Here is an 11382-nt window from a genome sequence, read left to right on the forward strand (position 1 = left end):
AACAGCGTGATTTGTGGGTAAGATCTGATTTGTATATTGACCTGGGTCTGGGGCTTGGTCCTTTGGGATCAGGAGAACCTTTTTCTTTTACTGGGGTCTTGGTTTTCATAATCATTTGTCCCCATAACGAGTGGCACTGGTGGTGATACTGGGAAACTGGAGTGTCTAAGGAGATTGCTTGTGAGACTTGCGGTTAGCCAGTGGGGTGAGACCGAAGTCCTCTTAGCCTGGCTGGTTTGGTTTGCCTTAGAGGTGGAAAAACCCCAGCCTTGGGCTGTAACTGCCCTGTTTGAGCAATTTGTCCTGAGTTGGCACTCTCAGTTGGGTTCCGCCAGAACCGCATCGTCACACCTTGGAATCAGAGAGGATCATGTCAGGATCATATCCCTTGGTTCATCTAGCCCAGCCCCCCATGCCTAGACAGGAAGGATCCTTTCCAGGACCGTATCTAACCTTCATTTGACATCTCACACCCTGGGGAAGGATCTTGGCAAGCAGAACTCCTGGGTATTTCACATCAAGGGGTTTGGGTCTGAGGAGCATTGTTGTCCATCAGCAATTTTCAAAGAGCCATGGGTCCCCTCGGGGCCCGTGAGTCGGCAGCTCCTCCCCACCCCCTGCCAAACAAGAGCCAAGTTGAAGGCTGCTCCTCAGTAGAAGGGTCTAAACACAAAGGAAACTGACCTGCCCATCTCTTCCAGATCACAAGACCTGCTTCTGCCAGAGGGAGTGGGAGCAGCAGCTGCTGCAGGTAAGGGTCAGAGAAATGGAGGGCTGGAAAGGAACTCAAGAGGTCATCTAGTCCAGCCCCCTCCACGCTGAGGCAGGATTAAGAGGCCCCTCAGCAGCACTACATTGTGGGACAGAGGAAGCGGCTGAGTCCAGCAGATGCAATTGGAGAAGCACCAGGGGCAGCTCACAAGGATTCAGAAGCATTAGGAGAGACGTGGGGGGTGACAGTGCACGCTCCCTCTTCCCCTCCCCTCCCAGCTGTGGTGGGTTCCTGGCTGGAGCTATTGAGAGGACCAGTTTCTTGGCCCCTCTCGGTTCTAACTGGCTCTTCTTTCCCTGGCAGTTCCTGGAAGACCTTCTCTTCTTCATCTCGGACCACACCTGGCTGGGCTGTTTCATCACTAGTATCAGGCGCCAGCTGGCCTACGGTGATAAGCGGCCCGGTGACACGGTCAGTGTCCTGGAAGGAATTGGGGTTCAGTGCCTAGTTCAGAACAGCAGTCGCTAACCAGGGGCAGCTTGGGGTCAGTGAAGCAGACAGCTATACCCAGTGGGCTCTGTGCATGCCAGGCTGTGCCCAATGCATCCAGCATGATGGTGTCTCTTTCGCAGAGCTTTCTCTACAAGTGCTGGGGCACCGTGCTGATGTTTTTTCCAGCAGAGAGCATCAAGCCCCAGCTATGGCTTCTGGTGGAGATGGTCGATTTCCGAGAAGAAGAGGAAAGAGAGGTGAGGTCTTTGCTCCTCCACTGTCAAGTGATCCCTCATTCTTTGTCAATCCCCTGATGCTACATGTGTATGTTCTGCCTTGGACAAGGTCCAGTGGATTGAAAAGATCTTCCTTATACCCATGCCCATGGCAATGACTTGGAGAGCCCATCCTGGCCCCTTGGCTTGTTGCTCAGCATTCCTAACCTCCATCTTTCTGTCTCTCAGGGATTCGCCCGAGCGCTTGGGCTGTGTGCCAGGCAACAGCTATATGAGGTTTTCGCCATCCTGGAGCACTGGGAAGAGTTTGTCAGCAGGGTGCAGCTCCAGCCTTCTGCCGGTGGCTCTCTGGAGGTACGGTCCCACCTAGCATCTCTGCTCTTTCATCCATCCCTTCACCAGCCTTTGCAGGTAAAGGGACCTGCCAGGGAGGACCCTGCTTCCCAGAAGCCTGTTCAGCGAAGAGCTGAATTTCCAAGCAGTGGCTCAGCCTCTGAGGAGGGAGCCCTTTCCTTACTCCTCTGTGGAGTTGCAATCTCAGCACAATGGGGTGGATCCAGGGGGGAAGGTGGGTCCTGTTGTCTAAGCTCTCCAGGGTATCTCCTGGGGAGCTCAGACATGCTCCACACAGCCCCATAAACAAGGCTCAGAGAGGGCCCAAAAGACACTGCCATGCCATCAGCTCCAGCTGACACATTTCTCAGCAGAACAGACCCTTGGTCTTCCCCTGAACTGGGCTATTTCACAGACCTTCCTGGCAGACTCACCAGGGCTGGCATGTCTGACATTAACCTGCGTCCCCCCTCTCCCGGCACCACCACCACCACCTTCCCAGTAACTCTCTGGGCCAGTGCAATCCACTGTAGTCCCAGTGACATCTCTGGAGCTAGGCTGAATTAAAGCAGCTGCTAGTGCGTCCCCTTCGGCTGCCGGGTCACCTCAACCACCCAATCCTGGGGAGCTGGGAAGGGCCTCGGAGTCCAGGCAATTCAGCTCAGCAGAGTAGCCTTTGGTGGCTAAGCCGGCTGGATGAAAAATCCTCCCCTGGCCCCAGTTGTAAGTTAGGAGCAGCTGGAGGCCATCCCTTCTCCTCACTCTTTCCTTTGCAATTCTCAGGAGCCAGCTTCCACTGAGCAGCTGAGAAGCCTCCTGCTCCTCACCTATGGGCACGTGGTCCACTCACGCCCCACGGATCTCATCCTAGAGACCATAGGCTTCAATATCCTGGCTCCCATGTGACACCACTATTTTCTGAGCCCACACGTAAGTCAGAGCCCTCCCCTGACCGCCCACACAGCACCTACCCGGGCTGTGCACAGCAGCACAGAGCTATGTCTTTGCATAAACTCCGCTCAGAGGGCTGGCCCTTTGCCCCAGGAGGGACAGGAGACATGGGAACAGCACCACTCTCTGTGACTGCCCCATCTCAATTAGCTTCTCTGATTCCAGGCCCATGGAAGCTAATGGAAGGACTCCCATCTGGGCCTTGTTAGAGTGTAACTGAGCATCACTTGGTGCTATTGTCCCAGTGACGACTGTACCCTGTTTGGTACCTCTAGGCTTGTGCTGCACTCAGGGATCAGAAGATAAAGATTTAGGGCCCGTTTCCCCACACACTGCAGTCGATGGTGTAGCTGGGCACAAAAGGCGCACGGAGGGATTCAGGCCCCTAGCCCGGTTGACAGGCTCTGGTGCTGAAGGGGGATTTTTGAGATAACTCTAGGTTGTTTTCTTGCCATCGGAGGTTTGAGGCCGACGTTCAGTCCTACACTGGTTACGATGCCCATATGCGCGTCCCAGCGAAAAGGAGAGGGGGATGCTACTTTGGTTTAACTGAATGTTCTCCTTGGAGAACGGATGCCTTGGTAGGGAGAGCCCAGCCAACTGCAGAGAGCAGCAGATTCCTGTCCCAGATCAGACAATTACGACCTGATTGTCAGGGGAGCTGAGCAGCCCCAGGGACCACTGACAGCTCTGGGAACTGCAAGTGCTCAGCACCTCTGGGAATCAGCCCATTCCTTGCATTCATCTCCAGAGATATTCCCCTAGGCCAGGGGTTCTCAAACTGGGGGTCGGGACCCCTCCGGGGGTCACGAGGTCATTACATGGGGTCTCGCGAGTTGTCAACCTCCACCCCAAACCCCGCTTGCCTCCAGCACTTATAATGGTGTTAAATATATTAGAGAGGGTGTTTAATTTATTAGGGGGGTCACACCCAGAGGCTTGCTGTGTGAAAGGGGTCATCAGTAAAAATAGTTGGAGACCCACAGCCCTAGGGAATGCAAAGATGTTCCACTCGGCAAACCAGGTCCTTTCCCTTAGGGCGTGAGGGCAATCCCGCCTAGGACAGCAGCTCCCTTGTAGAGACTCGCTCTGTAGCCTTGTGTTTCAGCTCTCTATTGCCTGTGGCTGTTTCCTCATTGTTCTCTCCCCCTCCTGCCTGTGAGCCCAGGACCCACTGGTGAGATCTGCTTTTCTGAGAAGCCTCGCGCTGGTGGGTGAAGCTGTCACCCAAGTGAGCAGGATTCCCTTGGTGAGCCAGGACACATACACCGTGCTGTCCCCGCTGCTGGTGAGTGAGCATGCTTGGGTCCTGGGAGGGGTCCCTAGGGCAGATACACATGCCACAGTCTCTGGCGTTTAAAGGCCATGTGCTGGGTTTATGACCCGGTGCCCAGGGCTCTACATTGTGCACTGCAAACCCAGTGCTGATGCCAGATTCTTCTGGTGCGATTCCAGCCCAAGGAATTAAATGACACTATTTTCCATTAGCGGATTCATGCTGCTTACACCTGGGACCATTCCCCATCCCACTTCTGAGGGATCTGCCCGGCACCCAGAAAGCGCCCTGGGGATTAACTCCAAGGGTTTTCACTCCGGGACATGATCCTGAGGAGTTAACAGGCGCAGCCCTCCTTTGGTTTGCAGGAAAATATTTGACCTCAGCTTTTCAGGACTCTAATGCTCCCCGTCACAAAATCGCCTCTGCCCAGATCCCCCTTCCCTGCTCCGTGGCAGATGCTGAAGTTTCCAGATGTGCCGTCAGGAATGGCGAAATAGGGGCTCTGGTGAATGTCTCCTGCATTCTGGCCACATGGCCGCTCCCAGGCCATCTTCCCAGCTCCGTGCCCCAGTGCACTGCACACTGGGGCTGAGGGTCGGTGGGGGCGTCAAACTGAGTTTGGAGATTCCACGTCTTGCTGAGGAACCGGGCTCCCCCAAATTCTTTTGCCTTTGACTCTCTGCTTTGTGCTGCAGGAGATGCTCAGAGTCAAGGACCGGGCCCGGCTGCAGAGCCCCGATCACCAGCATGCCCTGCTGGCCATCTCATACATAGGGTACGTCCATGGGGCCTGACTCAGCTGCGGAGCCCAGCAGCCGGGGAGGGGCAGATGGAGGGAGAGGAAGTGGGGGCGGGACGAGCTGCAATAAGAACCGGAGGATGTTTCTCCCTGGTGACTCACTAACGGGCCATACCCTCCTCGACCTCCGGGTCACTTTATCCAGCCCCCATCTCTGCGTATTGCCTGGTAAGAGAGAGCCCCTCCCGTCAGCATGAAGTGCTGTGACGGCGCAGGGTGCAGGCGCAGAGCAGGGCCCAGGATCAGCCCCGGAGAGCAGCTTCCCCAGCAGAGCCCCTGTCGGGCCCAGGGGGCATAGGCATCTCCAGACAGGACCATTCCCTAGGCGGTGGCTCTGCTGGAGATGCCCCCTGGAGCTCTGCTGCTAAGGGAGGGAGCTGTCCCTCGAGCCATCAAACTCAACCTGACTCATGCCAGGACCTGTCTACGTTCTAATGGCCCCGCCTGCTCCGTTCCTTCCAATCAGGAAATTTGAGCCTCGCCTGTCTAAGGAACAGGAGGCTGAGACCATCAGCACTTGTATCACCAGCGCCATGATTCAGCGCCCAGCCCTGGCGAAGCTGAGAGGGACTGAGGTGGCAAAAAGCTCCGCTATCCGGGCAGAGGTTAGTGAGGCATGGACAAAGCTTCCACCTGGCTCCTTGGCTGGGAAACTCAGCCACCCCCCTGGCTGAGTAGCTGGACCCTGGCCCGATGCAGAGAGCTGCGTGTCCAGCCAAATCCAGCCCCTCGGTTTATTTTCCAAAGGGCTGGTGACAAGTGGCTACGCAGTTAACTCTGCAGTGGGGTTGGCAGGGAGAACAGCTGTAGAGGTGAGTGTCTGTGAGACTGTACAGAATTACCCTGGATTCTTGGCACAGGGAACTAGAAGCTACCCCCAGTTTACACCAGATGAGGCTCTGGCCCAGAGCATTAAATAGCATTTGGTGCAGAGGGAGCAAAGCATGGATTCGGGACAGCCACACGGCCAGGCCATGACTCGCCCTGCCACAGAAACAGAGATTGGCTGGAGCGGGATGAACAGCTCAGCCCTTGGGGAGCCAGCGGGGTGTTGGGGAGCAGCTGGGGCCCCTCCAGAGCGGGAGGGAGGAAGCCTTCCCTCCAGAGCCCAGCTCAGTACATGTGTTGGGGAGCCCAGGTGGGAGGAAGGATTCTTTGGGGTAGGGCAGACCGTGGTCCAGGTGAGACCCATGTCTATGTGCAGGGGGATCAGTATCACCTGGGTAAAGGGACCCCGAATACCAACAGCACCTGGCTCCAGACCGGGGGATCCACTCGTCCCCCTGCCTCGTGCACCCCACCTCCCTTGCTATTTACTTCCCTGCTTCTCTCTCTGCTCCAGTCACTCCAAGAACTGCCCTGGGAGGGCCTGGATCTTGTGCTGCAGACATTCCTGGAGCAGCACCTGACCCCCACCACGCTACTGCATCTCTTTCTCGTATGATAGGGAGGGGGGAGGGGCCCATTCGCACTGGCCATCTGGGGATGGGCCGGCTGGTCAGGTTCTACCCGAACCACAAGAGGGAAGGCTCCAGTTGATCCCGAGGGGGCTGAGCAGGTCTCCCAGCTGCTGTGAACTACCCAGTCCCCATGGGGCATACACCCAACCCTGGGATCCAGCAAGACAATCCTAGTCCTGCTCCAGGGGTGTCACTTTGGCCTCCTACATTTGGCCTGGAGCCCCTGTTCCCCTGAAGGAAACAGCCCCGAGACCCTACAGGATCAATGGGGAGAATCCTCAAAGCGCTGAGCCCAAGACCCTCAGACCTGTGCCAACGCCCCCCAGACAGGAGAGGAGCGCTGAGTTCCAGTGTCCGGAAGTGGAGGAGAAGAGGTTAAATGCTCCATGTCCTCTCCCTGCTGGGGCGGGAAGCAGGTTCTGGAGGTCGCCCCGGCATTGCTGCCGCTCACACCACTTTCTCCCTGCTCCCCAGCACTTGCAGCCGTGGATCTGCTCTCCCCGGGCCCAGGAGAGGAGCCGAGCTGTGAGAGCCAGCGCCCGGCTCTTCATGTTCTACCGCTTCAAAGCCATCACCGAGGTGAGCAGCGCAGACCCTGCTGCCCCCCGCCCCCTCCCAGCACTCACGGGAAGCGGGGGGGAGGGAATACAGACAGAGCTGGGCTCGCCCCGACCTATGTCCTCAATTTCTGTTTGGTGGCCCATTAGGACCTGAAACCCATGGCAGAGCAGGGCTACATGGCCGGGCTGCTGACAAGCCAGGCCTTCGATGCTCAGGAGGCCACCAGATACTGGGCATCTCAGGCTCTCTACTGGCTCTTCACGCCTTGCAAAGGTAAGATAGAGCGGAAGCAGTCGCCACTTCTCAGCCTTCACAGCCCCGGCCGTTACCTAGCGAGCAGGGCTGCAGAGAGAACATGGCGCCTTCATCGCAGCCCTGACCAGAGGGACACAGAGCAGAAGTGGGTTGGTACCTACCGGGGTGACCTGGCATCTGCCCTTCACCAGGTGCCTGGGACCATCTGGGACCTCCCCTGATCCCACCCCAGCCCCAACACACCTTCTACATCAGTGTGAAGGGTGGGCAGTTGGCCCAGAAGCCAGCTGAGAGCTCACCCTAGCTGGTCGTTCCCAGCTGCGGCCGGAGTCTGGCTCTTTGGCACCTCTGATCTGTCTCGAAGGGGAGAGGGAAGAATCCAGCCCCGAGAGCTCTGCCTGAGCACTGGTGGTTTCTTGTGCAGCTGTCGTGTACAGCAAGACCGGGGCAGTGGTGAGCGTGCTGAGCAAGACGCAGAAGGATGCCAGCTGCAGAGAGAACCCTGTCCATGTTGCTATGGTGAGTAAAAGACTGTGGCTGGAGAGACAGACACACACATGGGAAAGGGGGGTTATTGTCTCCTTCCCTCGATGAGGAGCCGGCAGATGGAAATTCTTGGGTATGGGCTCCAGTGCCCACTCACATAGCCCTGGGCACAGGCTGCCAGTGCCTCTGTCCCCGTTCCCCGAAGAGCAAACCCACCTCCCCGGGCGGGGGCTCGCTGCTCACACTCGGCCTGTGCCTTTCCCTGCAGCTCATCGCGAAGCACCTGCAGTCGAGTGACCTCATGCCCTTCAGCTTCACCCTGCTGGTGGGCCTGCTGGAGAAGGAGGAGTGTGCAGACCAGCTGGCGGGCGTCATGGAGGCGGTGCTTGGAGAGCAAGAATCAGAGCTGCAGGGCCAAGTAATGGCTGGGCATTGGAGGCACCATGCTGACATCTCGAGCAGCTCCATCTTGCCCCGTGCCTAGAATTCCTGGGGCACGAGGGAGGATGTGGAGGGGAGACATCCCTTCTCACCATCATTGATCAATGGGACCCATCCATGCCCTGTCTGCAAGGGGGCCGCTGGGCACGGCCCTGTAATGGTTTTCAGGCTTTGATCCCAGGAGTCTGGCTTGCCCAGCTCACTCCCTGGGAAATGTGCCCTATCTCCAGACCCATCCCCCAGCTGGAGGAACAGAGCCTGCGGTGGGGTCCCCCGTGTCCACTGACTCTTTGCCCAGTGGGCATGGATTGACGTACAGGATGGAAATGCATCCCAGACGCTTAGATCCCACTCTGGTGCTGAAGCAGCCCAGGCATGTTGTCACAAGGGGAGGTACAGCCGGGATATCCGGGGGGTGGGGTGTCACTGGGCAGCGGGATTGGGACCCTTAGTTCTACGGTGCTGGATCACGGGTGGGGGTTTCAAGGTACCGAACCCAGAACCCCCCTCGGCTCAGTCACTCGCTAGGAGAGTTTATCCATGGCCTCCGCCGGGCCATGTGACCGCTGCCTTGTTTCTGAGCCTGCCCAGTTCCTCCTGGCCCTTGCCTGCCACCCACCCACAGCAGGGGTAGGGTCTCAGCCCCTGCTTTGCCTCCGCAGGTGCAGGATCTCCAGGCGGCTCTTTCCTACACACTGAGCCCACCCCGGGGGGGGGGCGGCTGAGTGATGGGACGAGAGACATTCTCCACCTACTGGCCAGACAACACACCAAGACCGCGGTCAGCATCCTCCTGAAGATGCCCTGGCCTTACAAACAGTGAGCGCCAGCCCCAGGGAAAGGATAGAACACCCCCCTCCGGCCTCCGAGCCCCCCCTTAATGGGGTCACTCCACAGCACCACGGTTACATGCAGCACAGCCCCTCCCCTTGCACACAGGCCCCCAGGGAACAGCCCTGCCCCGGCATGCTGTCACCATTAGCCTCCCTGTCCCTTGGAGGGCTCCGTGTGCTCTGGGACCCCCGGCTCAGGGCTCCCCCAGCTGAGCTATTCCTAACACAGCTGTCACCCTCCCCCACTTCGTTCTGTGCACTGCTAACCAGTCCACCCCATCCCGGTTCGGCTGTGCAATGGCTTGGCTGGCTGGAGGCCAGAACAGTCTTCCAGTCCCCCCCCTCCCATCACTACACAGACCAGGAGAGACCCCATGTGTCAGCATGGCCCCCCGCTCCCGGCAGGGCATCCCTCCAGGCTGAGGCAGGAGAGGGGCCAACCTAACTGCATTGCCCCCACAGACGCCCCTACACTGAGCATGTCCCCGCAGGGGCACTCCCTCCCCCCAGCTGGGAAATGCCCTCTCCCCCCTGGAATCCCAGCCTGGTATCTTCCCCATCACCGCACGCTTTTAGACGCCTCATCCCACCCCTAGGGGCTGGTCTTCTCCGATTCACCAGCCTGCCAGGTTCCCCTGGGCCAGAAGCGCCTTCCCTGCATCCTGCCCAGAGCCGACAAGCACAGAGCCCATTTTACAGCCTTCTCCAAACCCCCCACCCCAGAGCCATGGCGTGGCCAGAACTGGAGCCTTGTTCCTCCTGAACCCCCGACTCTCTGCCCCATGGGGAAGGAGCTCCTGCTCTCCTTGGCCGCAGCTCCCACTCTGTGCCCCTCCCCCCCACCCCCGCAGTTCAGGAGATCCAGCCCAGCACCTGTCCCTAGCCCCTCCCAAGGGTGGGCACCTCCTCACACCAGCCCCCACCCCTGAGCCCAGAGTCACTGCTTTCCCCCATGGGGGCTCTAACCCCAGCCCCTCTGGTTCCCATCAGGAGAAGGCAGCAAGGGAGGGAGGGGGCCCCCAAGCTGGGAGAAGTGAGTCTGGCCACGTCCACCCATCCCTTTCTGTGACACAGCGCCCCCTGGCAGTGCCCAGGCAGGAGGGTATGAACCCCTTAGGACTGGACAGTGCCTGAAGGGCCTTGAGGTCAGCCACCAGCAGGCTCAACCTGCTGCTTCTGGCCCGTCACCCCTCGGAGGGCATCATCCCCGGTGTGTACCAACTGGGCCCGTCCTCTGTGTGAATTCCTTACCTGCCGTCCCTCTGTCCGTCACAGCCACATCAAGGCCATCTGGAGATTCCTAGGTGCAGACCCCATGCTGACCAGGGAGGTACTGCACATCCTGCTGTACGACAGCCCAGAGAAGGGCCGGGCTAACCCTGGACAGACCCAGGACAGGAGCTGCCCCCAGCCAGCCCGGCTGCCCCCGGCGGTAAGTTCCCATCGCTGGCATTTCAGCCCTCTTTCCCGGCTGCATTCTGCGCACGGCCACGGTCTTCTGACTGTATCTTTTCCCTTCCAGACCACATGCGGCCTGTGGGAGCTGATCGGGGCCTTGGGGCAAGCGGACACGCTGGAGGGATGCGAGGACGACCTGTTCGCCTCTTGCTTCCTCGCCATCGCCTGCCCCCCGGCACGGCACCTCTCGGGAGCCCAGCAGGACTTGCCCAGTGACACCAGTCCACGCAGGTAATGTTTTGCCTTCCACACTTCAAAAAGGATGTTGAAAAATCATACAAGAGTTATCTGAGCTCTGGAAAATATGCCATATAGTGAGAAATTAAAGAAGATCAATCTATTTAGTTTATCCAAGAGAGGGTTAAGAGCTGACTGAATCACAGTCTACAAATACTTACATGGGCAAGAGATTTCTGATAGTAGATGACTCTTTAATCTGTTATGTTCACAATATACAAATAGAGAAGCTGAAGTATTTTATGTTTTTATCCTTCTGGAAGGTTGCAATGTAACACTACTTTATTTCTTAAGATCCAGAATTTTCACACACCAGAACCAAAACCAGGTTGCTCTCTAAGGCAGAGAGGCCCAACTCCCCCCACCTTGCTCTAGGTCAGCGATTCTCAAACTGTGGGATGGGACCCCAAAGTGGGTCGTGACCCCATTTTAATGGGGTCACCATGGCTGTCATTAGACTTGCTGGGGTCTGGGGTCGGGGCCAAAGCCCGAGCTGCACCACCTTGGACAGTGGGGCTAAGGCTACAGGCCCCCTGCCCGGGGCTAAAGCCCTTGGGCTTTGTCTTTGGCTCCCCCACCTGGGGTGGCAAGGCTCAGGTGGGCTCAGGTTTCGGCCTCCCTTCCTGGGGTCATGTAGTAATTTTTGTTGTCAGAAGGGGGTCACGGTGCAATGAAGTTTGAGAACCCCTGCTCTAGGTCAGGGCCGCCCAGAGGATTCAAGGGGGGTCTGGGGCAAAGCAATTTCGGGGGGGCCCTTTCATAAAAAAAAGTTGCAATACTATAGTAACATGTATTTGGAAATGTAAAAAATAACCAGTGAAATACATTCAAAAATTATGGGGGGATGGG

General features: G+C 57.8%; 1 protein-coding gene across 1 annotated transcript; it reads left to right on the top strand.

Annotated features, from left to right (window-relative positions):
* Window positions 1-701: 701 nt before the first annotated feature.
* Window positions 702-2679, top strand: LOC112122653 (maestro heat-like repeat-containing protein family member 1; the record flags this gene model as incomplete). The annotated part of the gene is made up of 5 exons (XM_026659808.1): window positions 702-751; window positions 1076-1183; window positions 1345-1461; window positions 1669-1794; window positions 2557-2679. Coding segments are annotated over 5 exons (524 nt in total), but the record flags the coding sequence as incomplete, so codon positions are not given.
* Between the last annotated feature and the right edge of the window lie 8703 nt (window positions 2680-11382).

Source organism: Terrapene carolina, unplaced genomic scaffold, assembly GCF_002925995.2.
Source record: "Terrapene carolina triunguis isolate 2854851 unplaced genomic scaffold, T_m_triunguis-2.0 Scaffold695, whole genome shotgun sequence".
Lineage (NCBI taxonomy): Eukaryota > Metazoa > Chordata > Testudines > Emydidae > Terrapene > Terrapene triunguis.